Raw genomic sequence first — 22,164 nt, 5'->3', positions numbered from 1 at the left:
TAACTTGAGGTTGCTCTATCGATAACAACGAACCGCGACGTCCTGCGCCGTGACACCATCAGGGTTGTCTTCAAGGCTACTTCTTGTAATGTCACCTTACGTACCTAACCTAACGTAATCAATATCTTTCCACCTACATGAGATATCATATCAATATTATCGACCTTTCTAAGAGTCATAACGATGCCTCGCAGTAGTTCAATCTTATTCGTTACCTAGAAACGCGCCCAGTGCATCTAATCGACCTAATGAAGGATAAAAGCAAGATATACTAGTTGAGAGAACGTGTGCACATGAATGGAGGATGGGCGGTAGCGTTATGCGAAATTCATCGAGAATTCGATGCTCTGTCGGTGGGCTCATGCGCTTCCACAAATTAAATAGCCATGCCTTCAAATTTTGACCGCACCTTGGATACGTCCAAAGAGAACGCTCCTAAGTCCGCTTACGACAGCGAGAGCTTCGATGCCAATGTAACCATTCATGTCGATGGACTGGTCGGATCAGCTACTATATCACCAAGTGGCCGCGACGTTGCCCTTGCATCGTAAGTTAAAAAGTACTGTATCTACTTCATAACTTGTATATGCTCATGTTATTCAAAGCCCCGAAGGTCTAGCCATCATCGACCTTGATGCCCCTTATAATCCACCCCGTCGGTTAAGTAGTCATGGACACCCCTGGCTGGTGGTCGACGTGCAGTGGTCGCCTTTCGCGGCCCGGGATTACTGGGTGGCCTCGACGGCCAATCATCGCTGTCTAGTTTGGAATTTGAATCTGAGGGAAGACTCTGCGACGGGAGCTATCGAGCACTCTCTCCAAGGCCATAGTAGGGCAATCACAGACATCAATTTCTCAGCCCACCACCCTGACATGCTCGCCACTTGTGCGGTCGATGGTTATGTGCATTGCTGGGACTTGCGGAGACCTAAGCAGCCCGTCTTAACTTTCTGCGACTGGTTCGCCGGAGCTACCCAAGTTAAGTACAATCGACAAGACCCCAACGTGCTCGCTTCATCACATGACAGGTGGCTACACATTTGGGACGAGAGGAAGCCATCCACTCCTCTTAAGTCTATTAGTGCGCATACCTCCAAGATCTACGGCCTTGATTGGAATCGTAGCAAGGCGACTAGCATTGTTACTTGTTCCCTGGACAAGAGCATCAAATTCTGGGATTATAGCGTATCCGAAGAACCGGAGAGGATAATCCGGACAGATTTTCCTGTGTGGCGTGCTCGTCATACCCCTTTCGGTTATGGTCTACTAGCTATGCCTCAAAATGACCCAGGGAACCTTTACCTATACGATGGTCGGCGTAGTGAAGGGGAGGCCTTGGATGATGCTGTTGACCCACGCAATGTTTTTCCTGGACATGGAAATCACAAGGTAAAGGAATTCCTGTGGAGGGCTCGTGGGTCAATATCGGATGACGGACTAGACAATCGGGATTTTCAGCTCGTATCATGGGGCGAAGACAATGAATTGCGCCTTCATAGAGTCGAACAGCAGACCCTAGAGTCTGTCGGGCATATAAAGGGCTGTCCAGCTCAAAATATCAACATTACGAGAAAGGGAGCTGCGTATAAGACTTATAGAACCGTTGACGACCACGCTAATAGAGAAAAGAGATCAGCCACTATGAGCGATCCTCGTCCCGGAAGCGGCGGGGGCCAATTTCGCCGCAGTGCTCTTACTATGGGAGTGCAGACGATGTCATCGAACTATCCTCGGTCCGGCGGCACGATGCCAAGTTGGAAAGGCCCTTCAATGAGAGCGAAAACTGTCGCCGGGAAGGTAATCGATCGAAGCCTAGACCAGCTTGGTTGGATGAAGGGTATCACGATGAGTAAGAAGTCGGGGATCATTAGAGCGTCCCAGAGAAAGGAATCCCGAGATTCTGCCATGTTTGGGCATAACTTTCATGACGAGCATTGGGCGGAACCAGAAGCGCTACAAGAAGAGATTGTTCGTGTCAACCAGCAAATGCCAAACGTCAAATGGGACAACGTAGATATGGACTCCCTTAGCCTCAGAGCTTCCCTGAAAGGTCCCTGGGGCGCAGATGGCGATAGCATTTTTATCAAAGTCAGAGTAGACATCCCTAAGAACTACCCGAAATCAAGGGCACCGAAATTCATGGTTGAAAAGACGGCCTTGATGTCAGACCAGACGCATAAGAAGCTTGAACAGGAAATCCATCAGTTGACAAGCCGGTTCTCGAAGAAGCGACAAAACTGTCTTGAGGTGGCTTTTAGTTATCTTCTTGGAGAAGTCGATCTCTCTAGTAGCGATTCGCTCTTTAAAAATGTTAAGGACCTGGACGACGACTTCGGTGGGCTCGCCGATGAGAGCTCAAGTGAAGAAGAGGATAACGATATTCCCGCTGGTGGCTCTGCGACTATGTCCCAAGAGCTGACCGCGAGCACTGAGCTTGATGCTACTCTTGCTCCCACTAATAGACCAACTATACCACCAATGCCACGCTTATGCGGCTGCCGCTTCTCGAATGATGGAAGGTTGGTCTGTTTTTTCCCTACTAAGGAAGAAAAAGCCAAGATTTCCTTTTTCCCTACTGCGGACTCTTACAGGGAGCGTCCTAAAGGGGAACCTAGCTTCGCGGGCTTTGGTAGAATCCAGCAGGAGTCGACCGCCCCGAGAAATAGATATACAAACGACGATATCTCGGCGACGGAGGATCAGTCCGATTCAGAAGACGGGGACGATTCCTCGAGCTCGAGCGACTCAGAAACTACGTATATGCACAAGATTAATATGTGGTATCTACCGGGTCGTCGTTTTAGAAAGACGTTCAGCGGCAGTTATTCCATGCATTCAAGTGGTGGGGGAACGGGCATTGGCACGGGTACCGGTACTGGCACTAGTAAACGTCGTCCGGCTAAGCCTAAGAACATTATATCCATATATAATGTTGCCAATGAGTTGCCTTCCATGCAAGAGTTTGCTCAAGAATATTGCATATTTGGGGATGGATCGGACGTGTGCACCCACAATGCGACCGTAGCAGAGAAATATGGACGGTCCGATCTTGTGGACGTTTGGAATTATGCAGCATTATTACTTCGAAAGGACATCCCTCTTGAGATTTTGGGTGATGGCCAAGGCAGGGAATCAATACTCGTCATTGCCAAAGATGCCACCGCCCGGTTCGGCGATAACAACTCATCATCCCCAGGCTCTAATACTACCGCGCTACACGGCCGGGTCAAATGGGGGTATCATCCTCTCGCAAGAAGTTTGATCGACGACCTTTTCTATTACTTCGAGAAGATGGCCGATGTGCAGATGCTTGCGATGCTCTCGTGCATATTCAGCGAGTCGTCGGCCGAGGATGGCGTTGCGTACGCGGAATCACACCTCACTCAACCGGAGACGCCTCTCCCCATGAAAGCACCGTCGTTCTCCTTAGATTACTTCCCCACAGATGCGTCGCTTTGGCACCCTAGCATCTATAATCACAAGAGCCAAGCTAACTCGGGAATTTCCACCCCCAAGACATTACACACACCTGTTAATCTTGCCGGCTCGTACGGTTCAGAGGAAGTAACATGGGGCGGCGATCCGAAATCCAATTCTTACTCGTGTGGTGATACACCGCCGACGATGACACCTCATGAGCCGAACGGCGATCCAACCCAGAGCTTGGCCGCGTCGCCAGATAACAGGCTACTAAGTCGTGCAAACACTGCTCTGACTGCGGGCTTGGCTAGTTTCCCTAGGGCTTTCGCGAGCGTTGCATCAACATCACCCCCTAGTCGGAAACGCCCTAGCCCTGGAGAGACATTCTTGTCCAATCTTGCCCCAACTAATATTACTTGGGGTAGTTCAACAATTATAGGTCCTACGTCCGAACCGTCGGGTACTGCACGTAACTCGTATTCTGATGACGACGCGCGGAGTGACGATACCTTACCTCTATTATGCTATGGTATATCTACAGAAATGGAAGACCAGTCGATATTCGATGACGACGGCTGGCTTGGTGTTCCTTTCCTCGAGCCTTCCCGTCGCGCTATATATGCAAGCTACCGCCATGCGTACGCAGAAATGCTACAGATGTGGAACCAACCGTTGGCTCGACTCGAGATCTTGAAATTCAACGTGCTCAAAGAGGATCATCTTGGGCCTCAAGCTAATAGTTTTGCAAGTTCGGGGGCTGCTAGCTTCCACGAGTATCACAACGTGGAGAATGTGAGTCACAGTTCCCGTTCACATCACGGTGCCAACTCGCCTATTATATTGGGCAAGAAGGAGCTGCTGCAGTCGTTGATTACATCTGATAAAGGCATCGATGTAACTGGCATTTGCCGCATACATGAGACCCACCTAGATCCTATCCGGTCGACACATGCTAGCGCGTCACTTGGAGGCGCAGTTGGTACTTGCGATCGTTGCAAACGCACGCAGATGCAGTTGTTATGCGTATTCTGTAACGAGCCTATCGATGCGCTCTATCCCCCTTGCCTAGGATGCGGTTGTGCTAGCCACGAGGCCTGTATAGCGCAATGGCATGATGCCGGCGAGACTGAGTGTCCTGCTGGTGACGAGTGCAACTGCATCGAAGAAGCGAGTCATGGCCAAGTCGAGACGTGGGCCTCCATTAAGGGATTTGTAGATAGGACAAAGAATCAGAAGCTGTCAGACGTCGAGGTGGAGGATAAATATGTCATCTACAAGCACGGCTCGATCGATAGGCACGACTGGGAAAAGATTGCCAGCGGCGCACAGATACCCCTTGCGGACGGACAGGGCAAGCCATTAGATCAGCCGCAGCCCCAGTACCCAATGTCGGCTGCTAGGATCAGCCTTGGTAATAAGCTGAGGAAATCTGCGGGCAATTGGGGAAGCACAACATCGTTAAGGAGAAAGTCGGCTTCGGGACCGAGTAGTAGACGATAAGTGTGTGTTGGATATTTGTATAGATATGGTGTATGAGTATACGGGGGAGGCTATAATTGATTTTAAAAGGAGGGTAAATATAAGGGGGATCCTCTATAATGTGTTCTTTGTAAGGGGGTATGAGACTGGTCTAAAAGATTCGGATTTTAAGCTGTGAGCTAGGCTTTTAGGTGTGTTATTACGATATTTTCGAATATCAAACTCGGAAGTAAATTATCTTCCTCTTAATTCTCTAGACTCGACGCAAAGGTGAAATACAAGCCTGTCAAGTAATGAATTCATTACTCGATTAATAGTCTCATGCACATTAAATCCAGCTCACTGTCGCGTACTTTAGCGTAACTAGGCCTTTTGACACTACACGATATCTATTCCCTCCCCCTTTTCCTAGTGCCATTGAAACAGAGAACCGAGCAACTAATAAGACCCATATAGTATAACTCAGGCCTCCCACGACCTCATAGAATCATATGCCTAGCACGTGCACATCTGCACGCACCGGGACGTGGGGTCGTAGTGGCAAGCGACGTTGCCGCCGGAGCAATGACATCTTTGCGGAGAGTCGGTTAGCTACCTACCTAAGGTATGTATCTATCTATCTAATGGGTCTACCTCAAGAAAAGGAAAGGGGAGTAGGGATAAGGGGCAGGAGAGAGAGAGAAGGGATGTATAGAAGATGGCACGTACAAGTCTTGGCACGGGTTATCTAGGCCCGCGCTGCAGGTCATGCGCTTTGTTAAGGGCAGGCTGGCGGGGGAGACGGAGGCGGCGAGGAGGAGGGAGAGGGGGAGGAGCGTGGGTAGTGTGTACTGTGGGTTTGTTTGGGTTAGAATTGGTGCTGGAGATGGGATGGAGGTTATAGGGAGATGTAAGAATGGGCTAGTTAGGTGTAAATACCTTCATCTTGAGATTGTAAGAAATCGTGGGAAGAAGTTGTTAGTTACCTGTTAGTTAGTATAGATGCTAGGTATGGCGTGCTGTGCGGCTCTTCGGGGCGCTCCTCGCTTGTTATTTATATTTATATATATGTACTCCTCCTCACCTACCCAGTACCCTTGACGCGAAGCTAAGTAGCGAGTCATGTCATGTTATGTCATGTCATGTCATACGTAGGTAGGAAAGAGAGCAGAGTCACGTCACGACACACTGCGAGATGGCACATATGTATAAATGAAGATCGACGTCTAGATTAACTGTCTGCGCGGGTTAATAAAATATGATATGATATGAAGCTTATCCTTTGGCACTCTTAGTGTCTATATTAACCCACCAACCCCTAGCATACCTTATGTATACCTATATATACAATAGTCCGGTATGAAGTATATCTGAGCTCACCCCCGTACCTGTTGTGTTTGGAGTATATATTTATATACCTAGGTATGCAGCGCCGCGCCGGGAAATCAACCCAAGGTAGTAAAGGGAGTGATAGATACCAATCATTCTATCGCTCGCTGGAAGCAGGCTGCTCTGCTCCATTTCACTCTATTTATTCTATTCTACTATACTTTATTTACCTTTTGATATATTACGCAGCAAACCAGCGTGTTTGTGAGTTGGGATAGGGGATATATTCAGTTTAACCGGGAGCCTGGAAGCGGCGTTGCAGCGGGCGTCCGCCCGGCTAGTTTAGGTATTCGGGATCGCAACGTAAATGCGACGCCGTTGCTGTCATTTTTGCAGATCGCGACGAAGCTTTTTGTTAATGCTTATTTATTAAGTAAGGTACCTACATAACATAATGCAGGTGTGTCGCGCATGAAGGTGTATTCTTCCGTGGAACATATATCTATTGTTGACTGGACACCTACAGAATCGCCAGTTTGTACAGATCATAGAAAGCCAGTTTCAGTAAGAGTCGCAAGAACATATATATGTTTTACCTCAACCATAGACCAAGTGGGTGAAATCATTAGGAAATACGCTTATGGCGGATATGCTACGGAAGAAGTAACCATGACGTTGCGATCGTCATATATTTGCTTTAGGCAATTAAGAATCAATTCTGTTGGGGCGCAGATTGTCTAGACACAAGTAGGCAAGCATCTTAAGAAATACCATTTAATCTCGGCCTTGGCATTTGATTTCGTACAATACTCCTCAGTGACCGGTTGTATCGCAACCCCTATATTCCCATAGAATCCCATATTACCAACTAGGGGGCATCGCCAAGCTTACAAATCCTATTGGCGAAACCCCAGGCTAGACGGTTCCAAAGAGATAGTCACGACAAAGGTCCTAGAATCCTATCGTGTATGCCCAAGTTTCTCGTTGGAATTATCTTCCAATCAAACGGGGACTGATCATCACCATAGAGAGATATCAGCAGACGCTCCTGTGAATACCCTCTGCCAGTCGCGCCGCCTTCCCCTCGAGCACCTTAGCAGACTCCTCCGAAAGGCTCCCTTTACTAGCGTCCTTGGGCGGCCGGCTATCTCCCACCGGCTTCTGCTTCTGGAGGATCGACAGGTCGACCTCGTCGTTGTCGATCAGAGTCTGCGTCACAGACACCAAATCCACAATCAGGCGGTCTAGAAGATCCAGGGTCATGGATTCGCGGATGACTACACGTAAGATTTCAATCTTATCCTCATTGGGCGGAAGCGCGTAGTTGGGTATTATCCACTGGCGCGCGCGCATAAGTAGCGATACCGATTCCTGCTTGATGTGCGGGAACTCCCGTTTGAACTCGTCTGTTAGTCGGAACGACACAACCGGTGGCCCGGCTACGTAGTCGGCTGAGGTTTCCCCCTCCCCGCCGAGGACGGCACGTTTCGCACCCGAGATCACACCTAATGCGGCGGGCGCTCGGCGATGGATATCAGAGACGCACGTGTACCATCCGGTGGCCTCGAGGCTTTTAGATAGGAGGCGCGCGTTGCGGAGGCAGTTCTCCATAATCTCGCGGTACCCTTCGAAGCCGAGGTGAATTAGATTGTAATACTGCACGATGACCTGCGCGCCAGGCCGGGAGAAGTTCAATGTGAAAGACTTCTCGGTACCACCTAGATAATGCAGCTCGAAAATTAGGTGCTGTGGTAGGTAAGCTTCGTCCCGCCAGACGATCCAACCGACGCCGACGTAGACGAGACCGTATTTATGACCCGACACGTTAATAGACTTGACTCGCGGAAGTTCGAAATCCCTTAAAGTAGACATTAGCAGGACGTTTTCATAAGGGACCTTTAAAATAAAATTTCACTCACCACTTCGGCCCGCCGGCTTGTGCATGAGTGAATGGCGCAACAAAACCCCCGGATGCTGCATCGACGTGGATTGGGATATCGATGCCTGTCTTCTCCTCGTACTCGTCGAGAATTTTCGAGATCTCTTCCACCGGTTCATAGTGACCGGTATAAGTGCTTCCTAGAATGGCAAATACGCCAATCGTGTTTTCATCGATATTCTTCCGGACAAGATTCGGGTCTAGTCGATAGTTGCTCTCCTTAGAAACCGGGAGAATACGCGCCTCAACATCGAAGTAGCGCGCGAATTTCTCGAGTGCGACCTGCGCGTTGGCACCCATGATGATATTTGGATTAGAAGTGTCTAAGCCCTTGGCCTTGCGACGTTCCTGCCAACGACGCTTCATTGCCAAGCCTCCTAGGTGAATAGCCTCTGAGGAGCCAGTGGTCGCTGTCCCAACGGCTTTCTCGCTCCTCTTAGCCCCCCAGAAGTCAGCGATGATGCTGACGCAACGCTCATGAAGAGACATCATGGCCGGATACTCGTCATTGTCAGCCAGATTCTTGGATAAATTCTCCGTCATCAGTTGGGTGGCGTTTGGTTCCATGTAAGTCCCTACGAAGCTAGAGAGTACTACCTGTTAAGCATTTCTGATACTCGAGTCTCGAGTTCAAGGAGAAAGGCGGTACTTACCTGGCAAGGTTCAGATTTGGTTTGCCATCCAGGTCCAGCTCATCATGGATTAGCTGGTAAGTGGTGTCTGCTGGTGTTCCCTCCTTGGGAAGCTTATACTTGGGCGCTGCCGCCAAGCTTGCATATTTGGTACCGTAAGGCGTTAGATGAGAAGTGGTCATCATCTGACGCAGGTGTTGGCCATTCTCGGTGAGGTTAGCGTCATGGAGGCGCTCTATGAGATCCTCTGGGTCGATCTGAGAAATGGTTAGCCAAATGATAATAAATATAATAAATAATAAAATTATTTATTATTTATAAGAAGCGTTTAGCTCTACTAATACTAACATCGCGGGCTAAAGACATGGTAACAAGGTTGTTCTCGGATATCTATTACCGATATGCTACCCAACTTAGGTACCTAGGTAGGTTATAACTTATAGGTTAGATTAGTTGATAATAAGTTGGAGGAACTGAAAGCCAAGACATTCGTAGGTCTCGATTTATATGCAGGAGGAATTATTTACTTTACCTAGACTCCTAGAGCTCCTTCCATCACAATGACTCCATCACCCATTTTCAAAGTGAAAGATGTATGACGAAAATGACGTAATTACTCCTTAAAAAAGCAAAGTTCGCTTATTTTATCGGAGGTCCTTCAGATTATAAAATAAACCCAATACACTTCTACAATTTCATGAAGCTTTAATTCCGTATATCTTTGACGCGTGTTAGATATATATCATAGGCCACATACATGCAGCGTCTCATCAAATACAATACGATGCTACGTGCTGACGTAAATTGACGTTTGGTTTTAACAGATACCCTTTTTAGGTATCTGCGGGGTCTAATGATAATCTCGGACCCCTTTTCACTTCGTAGACAACATTGAACACTATAATATTAGCTTATTCCAATTATAAAATCCATCATGAGTAGTACCATAGACCAGCCAAACGAGGCGCTGCCGGGCTTACCTCTACCAGAGGGCATCGTGGAGGACTACATCGACTGCTCCACATCGTGCGGTCTTAAATGGCATATCCTAAAAGCAGGCGAGCCCGGAAAACCTCTCGTGCTTTTCTGCCACGGATACCCGGAGCTCGCGTACTCATGGCGCAAAGTGCTGCCCGCGATTGCCAAAGCGGGATACTTTTGCGTCGCGATGGACCAACGCGGTTACGGGCGAACCACGGGGTGGCCGCGAAAACAATCCTTTGAGTCAGTAGACCTTAATGACTTCGTCTTCACGAACCTAGTACGCGATCTGGTGTGTCTAGTATATGGTCTGGGGTATAAAACGGTACACAGCATCATCGGCCACGACTTTGGCGGTGTGAGCTCCGCCATGGCCGCGCTCATACGTCCAGACATGTTTCTTTCCACCATTCAAATGAGCCATCCGCACCACCGACCCGCGGAACCCATCACTCCGCAGGAAAAGGGGGAAGTAAAGAAGGTAGACATCCAGGCCGAGCTAGCGAAACTTGACCCGCCCCGGAAGCACTACAAGTGGTACAACTCGAGCCCGAACGCCGCCCAGGATTGGGAGAACCCATCCCAAGGCCTTGAGGCATTCCTCCGCGGATATTTCCATCTGAAGTCGGCAGACTGGGACGCCAACAAGCCGCAACCCCTGACGAAGTGGGGCGCTCAGGAAATAGCACCCATGCCCGAGTATTATATCATGCGAGCAGAGCACTCGATGCCCGAGACAGTGGCTTCTAACATGGCAGGCGAGGACTATTCTAAGACGGAGCGGTGGCTCTCGCGGGACGATCTGCAGGTATATTGCCGCGAGTGGGCGCGGACGGGCTTCCAAGGCGCGCTGAACTGGTACCGGGCGCAGACGGCGTCGACGAAGCAGTCGGCGCGAGACATGCTCCTGTTCTCAGGGCGCAGAATCGAGGTCCCGTGTGTTTTCATTAGTGGGAAGCAGGACTGGGGTAATTACCAGCAGCCGGGTGCGCTTGAGGGGTACGAGGACCCGAAGGCTGTTAAGGAGGGCTGTTATAGGGGCGCGAAGCTTGTGGATGGTGCTGGGCATTGGGTACAGCAAGAACAGCCTGAGGCTGTGATTAAGGAGATTTTGGCATTCTTCGAAACGCTATGATAGGTAGTTAGTGATCAGTAATCTATTCGATGAAATTGTTCGTTTGCTTACTGTTTGTTTATCCGGCGCATTTGTACGAGTACAAACTTGAATGATCATCTACAGTAGGTAATAACAACAGATATATGAATTATGGAGGTAATGAATACAGCTAGGTGCTAGTTAAGCCTTCATGCCATCATTCACGATAAAATAAATCAAGAAGAAATAGTCTAAGATGGTGGATGATAAAGATAAGGGGCCGAACGAAAATAATTATAAAAAAGAGAAAAAAAGAACACACCACACCCCGGACTCGAACCGGGAATCTTCGGCTTATTTTCATCCTTAAGCAGTAGGAGGCCGACGAGTTAACCATTTCTCTAGTGCGGCTGTATGTTTTTACCACTTGGCTATTGTGGTGGTGGTGATGGCAGCAGTTGTCGTTATTGAGATATATTAGGTACACTAGGTACCTAACCCAGCTTGAAGAGAGGTCCACGGGTAACACGTCATTAATCCAGGAACAGGAACGAGAAGCAACGGGCAACAGGCAGCAACGACAAGCTACGAGCTACGAGGTGATGAAAGAGCGGAAGTGCCAGGTCACATCCCTACCACAACAGAAAATATCTAGGGGTACCTGCCTATCTGCACCTACCCGTACATAAAACTGCTCCACCTTGGCTGACCTGCTGCCAATGAGACGCCCTTGCTAGACTTCAGCTTGATTTCGAAACGTCCGATCAAATATATCTGATTCCTCGAAAAAAGCAAACGGTAGCCGTAGCCGTAGCCGTAGCCGTAGCCGTAGCGTAGCACCTTCTCCATGTGCTGGGCCCAAGCTTTCGCACTATATGCAAGTACTTTTGTGAATTTATTCACTTGGCTTAAATGCTGCTTATATGTGATAACTAATATAAGATGTTTAGCTTGATATATTTAGCCACGTCCATAACGATGTTATTATAGCTAGGTTCTTGTCCGATCTCAGAATTGAGCAAACACGCCTCCGTATAAAGTGAGCTACGAGACTTACACAGGAAAAGTGGTATTCGCAAACGATGCTGGCTTGGCACTTAGATCATTTCAGTCTTAATAAATTTCTAATTCCTCGAGAAGATACCAAGGCCTAAGTAAGCCTTCTGAAGATACGGATTGACTGCTAACTGTTGACTATTAAGATCAAGTCGTTTAGGTTAAAAGACTATTCGGGTATCGAATTGAACTAGTTAACTAATAGCAAGGTTTATGATGTCTTATAAGTTACAAAGACATGTCATATAGTACGAAAAAAGGTTAATTTCTAGTTAGCCCAGATATAGCTTGGAAATAAGAAAATTCTATTCAGTCTTTACTTCACTTAGGTACCATTAGGTATCACTAGGCACCTAGGTGCTAACTCATACCGACCGATTGATTCAGTTCATTCTGATGGTTTTATGGTCTCACCCACCAAGAAAGTTTACTCGTCCTGTTGTAAACTTTGTTCAAACAGATCACCAACCTGTCTGTTGAACCGTATGGGACTAGGGCCTTGTCTAAGATCTGGCATAGACGCCATGTTTAATAAAGATGTTCCCTCTTGAAATACGGCCCGTACGTGTCGAGTAGGCCGCGGACTCGTCAAGAACATCTTGATTGGCGTAACAATGCCCTTCTCTTCGTCTTCAGCCAACTCCAAGATACAGATTAATATATCCTCCATGCCATCTTTGTACTGCTCTCTTTCGTACAACCCAATGCCATCTATCATACAGAAAACTGTGACTGTCGAAGGTATTTGTCTTATAAGGCACCCAAACAACTTACAAAGCTCTTGAATATTTCCCCTTCTCGCATCACCCATGGAGACATGCTGTGCCAATCCGCTTGGACAGGAAGGGTACTGCTGTAGGAGTTGACCAATCAGACTGCGAATCATGGCCGGTGGACCTGGGTTTTCGTCCTCATCAAGGTGGCGCCCGCAGAAGAATACTAAGCTAATGAGTTTGTTCCGAGATATCGTCGTTCTGACCGGGACGAACCCATTGATTGCCCGAGTATATCCAATGCTTGTCAGAAAGCATCCACTGCTTGAACTGTCTGGTAAGCACAACCTGTTCGGCCCGGCTTCTGTCCTCGAAATATAGACTTCCAGCTTTCTTCCTGACGTATTCCAGGTCAATATAGTCAATTTCTGGTATTTGAAGCAAGTCCCAGACTGCTGCCGGGCTTTCAACTTGAGGGAAGATCGGCCGGGGACTGCAGCTGCGCGAGTGGTTCAATATTATATCTGCTCTTAAGGCTTCGTATTTCTCGACATACCTTGGTGAAATATACGGCGTCAGCAGCAACCAACGAGCGAAGGAGAATTATATCAGGGTAGGAGAGGACTACGAGCAAAGCGAGCCTAGCAAACTTATGAAGCGAGCTGAAAGAAGTGACCAAAATCACAATTATGAACCCAGTGGCAAAGCCAATTTCCGACCGACCACCTCGAATGTCAACGGGCCCAATCAAATGACAGGACAGATGGTACAACAGCAGATACCACTACCACAGATGAGTCCTTCTATAAACACAGGATACCATAGTATGCCAGGTCACCAATATGGACAGCATATATATGGCCAACCAGCAGGAGTCTCATTAATGCAGATGCCTCTCAATTTTCAGGGGCAGGTCATGCAGCAGCCACAACAAGAATGGCCCGGAGGGCCCCTTGTGGCCCGACCACAGACTCAGTATTCTCACTCGCAGCAGCAGCAACAACAGTACTCCCAGAAGCTTGGATTTTATTCTCAGAGTCCCAAGGAAAGCTCAGATCCCACCGTTGGCAGCGAGACAAATACTGGGAGCACGACACCTGGGTAGAAAATAAAATTTACTTATAAATTACATGATCCGAATCTAGAGAGGATGCCCTGGCGTACGTAGAATTCATTTTCGTTTATGTTCACATTAAGACTATTACTGATCAGATTTGCCATATTCAGCTCCTGTTTTCGTCACCGTTCAAGACATTACTATGGCTGAAAATGGGAGTTCCTTGGGCAATATTTAACTCAATATAAAGGTTTAAGGCGTTGTTCTTAATAGGTACCTGTATCGTTTGTGGTTTCAAATACGCATGAACGCTTGTTCACTGTCTTCGATAGTGAAGCTTTGTGATCCTGTTTAGACTACAAGTGTCTGGACCTGAAAAATAATGATCTCTTTGGGAATAACTGTGTTCATCATATTAGGTATACGTATGCCAACGTGCCACGAGCATGTTGTCGTTGTCCTAAGATAACCAAGTTCCTGTAGTTAGACGTTAGACACTGCCATATTATTTGTAGTTCTGCCAGCACTCAGTTATGCCTAAGATATCCTAAGGCTCTCCCCCCTCATACGGTTACGTTTATCATCAGCCGTAACAGCTTGTCCCTGGGCACAGACCAATCCTAAAGGTCCCTCACCCCCTCGCGGGTCCTAAACCTCCTAAGCTTATGTACCTATCAGCCACTAAGAATCTCACGATCCCCTCAGTTTTAGAGCAACCAGCACTGACTAAGGGTTATTAGGTTGATTTGAGCTTGGGCCTGCCACAAATAAATTCGCAGCCAATCCATCCTAGATTTTATTTTTATTTTCTCCTCCCTCACAACGCAAACTGAGTCAGAGCAAAGAACTGTGCCTGCTCGAGTACCTGAGCATCTACAGTTTAGCCTCTTTTTCCAGTCAAGTACCTAACTTATTTGTGTTGTTGGATCATCATTTTCCTATCTACAGGAACTTAGCAGTTCGATTTGCATTTGGTTCTTAGGACACAACTTTCCAACGAGGTATTTCATATTCGAAAATTCTATTATCGACTTATTCTAATCAGCTTTTTAGATCATGTCTAACTCGGAAGAGCCTGTCGCTGATGTGCACGACGATGATATCCAGACGGATGTCCCTCGTATGTGTGACGCTAGTACCCAGACAGATGCCCGTGAGACAAACCCTGTCTACGAAACGACTGCAAGTCCTCTCTATATCCAAACCGGAAACACTCTGCTAACTTAACATCAACATAGGGTCCCGACAAAAGCCTTGTCGTCCCCCCAATCCCCAGTGCAGCATGTCCAGTCAAGCCCGAGATCAGCGTCAGAATCGTTGATGGGAAGCGCATAGTTGAGCTTCTAGGCTGCGGAGACGACCGCAAGGGAAGATACAGACCCCCCTTTCGCTCAACTCATAGGGTAATCGCGGAAACCATGAGCACCTTCTGGCCTCCTCGCTACAGCAGGCTCATTATTCCGACTAACTCAAACTTGAACATCTTGCTCAGAGGGTTAAACTATCTCCTTCGCCAGAAGTATGACGCGTACCAGCGCCACCGCAGCGAGAACCCCGGCTCCCCGCTTGAGAACTACACCCGCCAAATGCAAAAGTATGAGGAACCCGCGATCGCAGAGGCAGCGAGGGCTGCGGCGAGGATGGTACGACCGCAGAGCCCAAGCCTGGAATTGTGCTATGTCAATCACGACGACGAGCACCTCCTCGTGCCCAACGGTGGTAGGCTGATCTTCATACGCCGCAGATCCGACGGCTGGACTGTCTTCCACGAGCCTGTCGAGAACGTAGCCGTGGAATGTGTTAAGAAGAACGACATCTGCCTCTGGGAGTGCGAGGAGGCGATGGACGAGATCTACCATTGGTGCCGTACTCTCTTCCTTGGTAGTGGTCCCCCATACTATCCCTCTACGAACCCCGGCCTCCTTGAGGCATTAGTGCCTAGCACTCAACTCAACGGAGATAACGCGAACGTGTTGTAGGTATTTCTTCATATCCTCTTCTTCTTATTCAATACCTTTATGTAGGTGCTAACCAAGTCTACAGTCCCCCAACTGGTGCCTTAACTAGCACTTCACCATTCTTCCTACTCGGCCCAGATGACATTTCTCTACCTGAAAACTGAGAGCCATATACTCTGTACACGCACGAGTTAACCCGTAATGAACAGACCGCAGGCAATCATACCAGTCCGAACCAAACCAATGTCTCCTCTCAACCAGTTGTATGTAGTTTAATTTCACGATGAACAGACACCAAACCCAATTCGACCTGAGCAATCACGTCACAACGAGGGAAATCTTTTGTTTCTTTGGTAGTTGTTTCTTATTTATCATTAATAAACGTCACATCATCAACAAACCCCCATTCCTATCGTACAGATCCTCTATTATTATAAACCTTATTCCTCTCTAGTAGCCTTCCGCGGCAAAATGGCTCGTCAAATAAAATGAAAATAAAATCACGGAAATTAGATATGTAGGTAGATAGATATCCTACCAAGCGATCCCCAAAGGCCCGCGGTTCGGCGGAGGGAAGGCCTTCTCCGCCGCAACGCCCACGCTGCGCTTGCTAGTAGGAGCCGAGGGGCAGTCCCGGAAGGGTTTACAGTCGGGCTGGCAGACCGTACCCTCGGGCGGCAGCTCCCCTGTTTCGAAGTACTTCTTGACGTAGTCCTCGCGGCACTTTCCAGGCGAGAACAACGTGGTGTGGCCGGGGCTCTCCTGCAGCAGGACGCGCGCGCCGGCGTGCTCCTTCGCCATGGCGACGGCGTTGGCGTAAGGAGTCACCGGGTCCCACTGGCTAGATACGAATAAGATCGGGGCCTTGGGCTTGCCGGGAGCGCCGCTCGGGTCCGCGGCGGGAGACGTGAATGGCCCTGTGAAGCGGTATTTAGGACGCACGCGCCAGCCCCTGCAGGCGAGGCGGAGCTGGGCCCAGGCCGGGCCGAAGTCGGGAGATTGCTCTTGGATGTCGGTGAGGTAGGACTGGAACTCGGGGATAGTTTGGTCATTCGCTGACTCCGCGTCTCCGCATCCGACGGCGATCTCTGCGTCCTGCGTCCAAGTGTACGTCTTGGGGATAGTCGTGGGGCAGTACTCGGCCGATTTAGGGGTGCCGAGGCTGGCATACACAGTGCTGAAGTCACCTTCCATTCCCTTGGCTATGACCTTGGCAGCTTGTGAGAAGTACTCCTGGGGCTGGTACAGAGCCTGGAAGATTATGGTGGTGACGTCAGCTCGGGTGATCTCCTCGATGCTGCTGTTCGTCACGATCTGAGCCGGAGACTCGTCGAGTTGCTCTAGGAAAGCATCGACGCGGGCGCGGATATCGCTGGGGCCCGAGTCGCCTGGCTTGTGAAGGGCGCAGTGAGAACCAGCTTCGAAGCAATTGATGAAAAGCTGGTCATAGTCCTCCTGAGTGTCTTGAAGGTTCTTGGACCATGCCTATATGTACAAGTTAGCTTTGTATAGGGATAGCTATGTTAGAGCGTGACACTTACGGCTGCGTTGTAATCATGGATATCCACAACGCCCTCGAGGATCATGCGATCAACACGGCCAGGGAACATGGAGGCGAAATAGTTTCCAAGAACCGTACCGTAAGAAAAGCCCCAGTACTGGATACGAGGGAGGTCTTTCTCCTGGCGCGAATGCATTCGTCGCGGGCCGCCACGCATGCGTAACTTAGCGCTAGAAGTTCCGTTACTGCTACGTAGCTCATCGATCTTGTCTACGATCTGGACCATGTCTCGCGCAACGCTAGCCGTAGACATGAACTTGTGGATCTTTTCACCCTCGCAGAGACTTCCATACGCGCTTAATAGAGCGGCCTGGCGTCTGACGACATTTACACCACCACTCAAGGGACCCATACCACGGAGCGAGAGTGCGGTAACATCTCGGGCGAGCTCATCATTGTAACAGTCCGCCTTGGGCTCCGAGTATCCGACGCCGCGAGGGTCGAAGGAGAGGATCTCATAGTGCTTGTTTCCATCGGCAACACCCTGAAGAAGCTCGCCAGCCTCGAGCACAAACTCTACTCCAGATCCGCCGGGACCGCCGGGGTTGACGATGATGGTGCCACCAAAAGAGGGATCGTCCTCGGGGACCGTAGCCGGAAGCGCAATAACGGCCAAGGAGACTTCGGTCGCATTGCGAGTCGAGTTGCTAAGCCAGTCCATAGGAACTCCCAGCTTAGCACACTTAAGAGAGCCATAGCATTCAGAATACTCCAGTGATGCGGATGGCCTAAGCTTGGTCCAGTCGAAACTCGAACTGCTTTGAGCCGTAGCGTATTGGCTGGATGAGACCAAAAGGCCGGTGAAAAGTACTGCTGATTTCATCGTGCACCAACAAATCCTTGCTCAGCTATAACTGAAGCACAATTCATTAGTGTTTAAGTATTGTCGAGTCTACAGGAGCAGACGTACGTGAGAAGTTTATAAGAAGGAAAAAGCTTGGGATTGATTTTGTTTTTTTAACATTCAGAAAAGAAGGCTGGCCGTTCTTCTTGTAGCCGGCAAGCTATGACAGCATTGACAGCATTGACCAAGCAGTCTGCAAACCTACGTAATGAAAGCTACTCTGGGGTTGTTGTAGGATTGGCTAAGCCTCACTTTTAGGCTTGGGTTGTATTAGCAGTTTACCGTTGAGCGGAGAATAGATCTCCAGCTAAGATTTGCAGAGCCATCCCTAGGCTGAGTTAAGCCGGGTGAGGAATCGTGGCGTTTTCTCTGCGTACCTGGCAAACAACCGGCCGCCGTTATGACTGTATACTAGGTATGTGATTGGGACTTTTATTGTGTTTAAAAGAAAATCCAAGTCATGAGGAAAGCTAAACTTAACCTGTCAGCCAATCACAGCCCGGCAAGCCCTCGACTATTGCCTAATACAGTAGCTATAGTCCCACCCCACTGTAAGTCAAAGCTTCAATTTGACGTTTTTATAGGACTATAAAGACCCCGTGCACGAATACTATGTATTTTAATGGATAATTTTCTATACGCCGTATTTTTATACGCTTATTGTGTTTTTAAGAAATGCCGCGTTAAGCACCTTGCCGGGACTCCGAGATTTCACATATTGTTTACGTCCTAAACATTCTCAATTCACCTGACGAACGATCCCTCTCCACAGTATTTTTAGCTACTCTCCACATTTCTGGGTACCTGGAACTTAAAGACGGTGCTGAGGCTCGAGTGTTGCTTATTAACTTTTGCGGTCAAAGATCTGCATTTAGCCTCGATGATCAAGAGTACGCTGACAATCCCAAAGTTCCCCCGGTTTAACAGCCCAAACGCTAACCTAATGTGGTAAAGCCTACCGTCCGGATTCGCTTTAGCGCCTTTTGGGCTCAACTCACTAAAATCAAAAAAATAAAATAAAATAATTAATTAAAGATTAATTCTTAATTGGTTAATAATCGATTACCAATTAATTATTAATTAATTTTTAATTAATTATTTTATTTTATTTTTATTAATTTTTTTAAAAAAAAAACCTTTAAATATAACTGATTATATAAACCAAGTCACGTGTTAATTAAATAATAAATTAAATAATTAAAATTATATATATAAAATTATTTACATTTTACATTATATAACATTTATTTAAAACACATTTATTAATACATTAATTTAACGCATTATTTTTTATTTTATTATTATTTTATAAATAAAATGTTTTATATTTAACAATTAAATTAAGTTAAATTAAATTAAATTATATTATTAAATTAATTTAACGTAAAACTTTAAAATTTAATTAATTAAATTTAATTAAATAATTATAGTTTATATTTTATTATAATAAATTAACGTTTAAGTTATAAAACCGAGGAAATTTTAAAATTGTTTATAAACTCGATAATTAACGCACGATTAAAAATAAAATTTATAATTAATTAAATTATTAAAATATAAATCGTGGATTTTTAAATTATTAATAAATTTTTATATAATTTATTTATATAAAAATAAATAATTAATTATTAAATAATATATTTTAATTATTTAAATTAATTATTATAATTAAATAAAATTATATATATGTTTAAACAAATATATAATATAAAGTAAAACTACGTTAACCATAACTTTAAAAAAATTAAACTTTATAAACAATAATTATAATAATAGTTTTTTTTTTTTTAAATATTTATACGAAAATTACTTAATTATTAATATAATTTTATTTTAATAAAAGTAACGATATTAATATATAAGTTTATATATTAAACCTTTTATTTTAATATCGTTTAACGAATTTAAACAATTTTAATGTACGGGGTATATTAAAGTCATTAATAAATATCGTATCGGAAAACGTACCTTTTAAGCAAATAATAGCCGTGATTTTTAAAAAAATATCAATCGCATACTTTAATTACCATTGGGAGGCTGTGGTAAATAAAAGCATTAACTTTTACGGGTGTTGCTTTTAGTATATATTATGCGATGATAGTAGTGTATATTGACTCTTCAACAAAACCCACAGCTAAAGTAACAGTTTTATGTTATCTACCTTTTCTATTTATAAATAACCCAAGCATGATCTCATTAGATAGAGATGCCACCATAAACTCGTTGATTGATCATCATCATTAAACATCCCTTCGAGCTTACCGCTGTATACAACGCTATTCTAATAAGTCATCCGAAATTTCCATGATCATCTGGTAAAGGAGCTGAGGGCCTTTTTGTACACTCCAACGCATTTGAAACAACGACAACTTTTTACAATTCTTTCTTTTCCGACTTAACTTTCTTCAGCGAACCGGGCGGTGACTTTAGCCCGGTGAACACCAGCAACGTAACGCCCAAGATACCTAGAGCACCCCCAGCGTAGGCAACCTCTCTACCCGCCCACCAGTACACGCTAGTGAACAGAATGGGGCCCAAGCCTCGTCCGAGTTGACCGTAACTTCGGAGTATGCCTAGCTTGCCTCCTCGCTCGCCCTCGCTAGCCTCGAAGCTGCTTAGCGTGTTGAGACCGCTGACGACTGTGGCTGAGGTGGTCGCCAAGCAAGTAGCGGCTAGATACAGCGATCCGACCGTGCTGATGCGCCCGAGCATGATGAACGCCAGTAAGCACGCGGTGACACCGATCCGCACGGTAAGAAGCGGTGGAAGTCGGCGGGTGACTCCGCCCTGTAGGATCGAGGCAATTAGGCCCACAAAGCCCAGCAGTCGGCCGTTCTGGGCCGAGTTGTACTGGAAGAGGTCGTACGTCATGAACGGTAGGGAAAATTCCATTCCCGAGAAGAACAGCAGAAAGGAAAAGTGTACCAGGTTCAGCAAAAAGTGAGAGTTTGTACGCGTCAATGCGACTGGTTTCGTGGCTGTTTTAGAAGTCTTCTTTTCTGTCTGACTTGGCAGAGTCTCGGGTAACGCGAAATATAGGTAAATCGTCTCGACCACGATCAGGGACAAAGACACGCCAGCAGCTGTTGCGAAAGGGTTTGCGGCCACGGTTGCAATGGAGCTTAGGTATGCGCCGAGGGCCGGACCAAAGGTGAAAGCGATCGAAAAGCAAGCACCTATGAGGGCCATAGTCGAGCCACGGCTAGTCTCGTCCGAGATATCGGTTGCAATAGCTGTAGCTAGTTGTACGTTGCCCTCCGACAAACCACCCACGATACGCGAGGCAAGAAAGGTTCTGAAATCCACTGCTACCACCCAGAGGAGAACCGACACGATATTTCCAGCCATGCTGGCAAGAAGCGCTGCCCTTCTGCCATACTTGTCGGACAAGTGTCCAATAACGGGGGACGCTATGGCCTGGAGTAGAGAGAATAAACTCCCTAAGGCTCCTCCTAGTAGGACGATATCATATCTCGAGTCGATCGGTTTCGCGAAGGCAGATTTGTATGCGTTGAGACCACCGAGAATCTGCGCGAGCAGTGTCGTCTGCGAGTCGTCGCCTACCTCGCTATTTCTGTAGAACTCGAGGAGTTTGGGGAAGAGAGGGAGGATAAAGGTAAACGATATCTGCAAATACCCGTAGTTAGCATACGTAATGCCCTATGCACTTGACCGCATCGTGTGACGTACCAGATCTAGAAGCAACGATATGAAAATGACCTTGAGCACCCTTTTCCGAGTGCTTGGGTCGACAGCTGTCATGGTGATATATTGTTTGGGTACGAGATGCACGAAATTGTCACAACGGACCAGCCGATCGATATGTACAAGTTGGAGAGAGCGAATGAAACAGGGAGTGGTAAAGAGACTGTTTAAAGAAATCACGAAACAAATTACAACGACATCGGATCCAACGGGGCGCGTACGGATTATAGAAAGCCAAATTAGTGAAGTGAAGTGACGAAACGAAACGAAACGAAACACGGAAAACGAAACACAAGCGGGGGAGCTAACGAATACTGTACAGTGTAAGTTCCGTTCCCGTGCAGCTACGTATCCTCAACAAGGATATGTTAGGTATTCAATAACAGTTGAGTGGCTATTCAGTGGGCTATTCAGT

At 47.0% G+C, this 22,164-nt stretch overlaps 8 protein-coding genes and 1 non-coding gene across 9 annotated transcripts; 4 read left to right on the top strand and 5 right to left on the bottom strand.

The window, feature by feature from the left end:
• Window positions 1-48: 48 nt before the first annotated feature.
• On the top strand, window positions 49-5,249 carry F4817DRAFT_326633 (uncharacterized protein). The gene is made up of 2 exons (XM_049301919.1): window positions 49-547; window positions 606-5,249. Exons 1-2 carry the CDS (start codon window positions 387-389, stop codon window positions 4,918-4,920), a joined length of 4,476 nt encoding a protein of 1,491 aa, XP_049162796.1. The 5' UTR covers window positions 49-386; the 3' UTR covers window positions 4,921-5,249.
• A 100-nt stretch (window positions 5,250-5,349) lies between these two features.
• F4817DRAFT_217412 (uncharacterized protein) lies at window positions 5,350-5,881 on the bottom strand. The gene is made up of 3 exons (XM_049298772.1): window positions 5,818-5,881; window positions 5,608-5,729; window positions 5,350-5,470 (listed from the first exon to the last, which is right to left on the bottom strand). Exons 1-3 carry the CDS (start codon window positions 5,821-5,823, stop codon window positions 5,395-5,397), a joined length of 204 nt encoding a protein of 67 aa, XP_049162795.1. The 5' UTR covers window positions 5,824-5,881; the 3' UTR covers window positions 5,350-5,394.
• A 940-nt stretch (window positions 5,882-6,821) lies between these two features.
• On the bottom strand, window positions 6,822-9,541 carry F4817DRAFT_326630 (glutamate decarboxylase). The gene is made up of 4 exons (XM_049301918.1): window positions 9,127-9,541; window positions 8,800-9,035; window positions 8,127-8,729; window positions 6,822-8,065 (listed from the first exon to the last, which is right to left on the bottom strand). Exons 1-4 carry the CDS (start codon window positions 9,142-9,144, stop codon window positions 7,243-7,245), a joined length of 1,680 nt encoding a protein of 559 aa, XP_049162794.1. The 5' UTR covers window positions 9,145-9,541; the 3' UTR covers window positions 6,822-7,242.
• Window positions 9,542-9,564: 23 nt separating this feature from the next.
• F4817DRAFT_326627 (alpha/beta-hydrolase) lies at window positions 9,565-11,046 on the top strand. The gene has a single exon (XM_049301917.1). It carries the CDS (start codon window positions 9,713-9,715, stop codon window positions 10,892-10,894), a length of 1,182 nt encoding a protein of 393 aa, XP_049162793.1. The 5' UTR covers window positions 9,565-9,712; the 3' UTR covers window positions 10,895-11,046.
• Window positions 11,047-11,174: 128 nt separating this feature from the next.
• On the bottom strand, window positions 11,175-11,266 carry F4817DRAFT_t23. Its single transcript has one exon. It is a non-coding gene; the product is annotated as a tRNA-Arg (tRNA).
• A 1,529-nt stretch (window positions 11,267-12,795) lies between these two features.
• On the top strand, window positions 12,796-13,729 carry F4817DRAFT_367607 (uncharacterized protein; the record flags this gene model as incomplete). The annotated part of the gene is made up of 2 exons (XM_049307145.1): window positions 12,796-12,961; window positions 13,101-13,729. The coding sequence occupies 2 exons, from the start codon at window positions 12,796-12,798 to the stop codon at window positions 13,727-13,729; spliced, it is 795 nt and encodes a 264-aa protein (XP_049162792.1).
• Window positions 13,730-14,737: 1,008 nt separating this feature from the next.
• F4817DRAFT_356462 (uncharacterized protein) lies at window positions 14,738-15,803 on the top strand (the record flags this gene model as incomplete). The annotated part of the gene is made up of 3 exons (XM_049305796.1): window positions 14,738-14,848; window positions 14,920-15,562; window positions 15,706-15,803. 3 exons carry the CDS (start codon window positions 14,738-14,740, stop codon window positions 15,801-15,803), a joined length of 852 nt encoding a protein of 283 aa, XP_049162791.1.
• Window positions 15,804-15,811: 8 nt separating this feature from the next.
• Window positions 15,812-18,150, bottom strand: F4817DRAFT_326626 (TAP-like protein-domain-containing protein). The gene is made up of 3 exons (XM_049301916.1): window positions 18,111-18,150; window positions 17,181-18,054; window positions 15,812-17,124 (listed from the first exon to the last, which is right to left on the bottom strand). The coding sequence occupies exons 2-3, from the start codon at window positions 18,021-18,023 to the stop codon at window positions 16,174-16,176; spliced, it is 1,794 nt and encodes a 597-aa protein (XP_049162790.1). The 5' UTR covers window positions 18,024-18,054; window positions 18,111-18,150; the 3' UTR covers window positions 15,812-16,173.
• Window positions 18,151-20,417: 2,267 nt separating this feature from the next.
• On the bottom strand, window positions 20,418-21,806 carry F4817DRAFT_312409 (MFS general substrate transporter; the record flags this gene model as incomplete). Its single annotated transcript, XM_049300122.1, has 2 exons — window positions 20,418-21,671; window positions 21,735-21,806. 2 exons carry the CDS (start codon window positions 21,804-21,806, stop codon window positions 20,418-20,420), a joined length of 1,326 nt encoding a protein of 441 aa, XP_049162789.1.
• Window positions 21,807-22,164: the final 358 nt, after the last annotated feature.

This window comes from Daldinia loculata (genome assembly GCF_022478755.1).
Source record: "Daldinia loculata strain CBS 113971 unplaced genomic scaffold F4817scaffold_5, whole genome shotgun sequence".
Lineage (NCBI taxonomy): Eukaryota > Fungi > Ascomycota > Sordariomycetes > Xylariales > Hypoxylaceae > Daldinia > Daldinia loculata.
The sequence above is the reverse complement of the archived record's forward strand: the minus strand, read 5'-3'. Positions and strand labels throughout refer to the sequence as shown.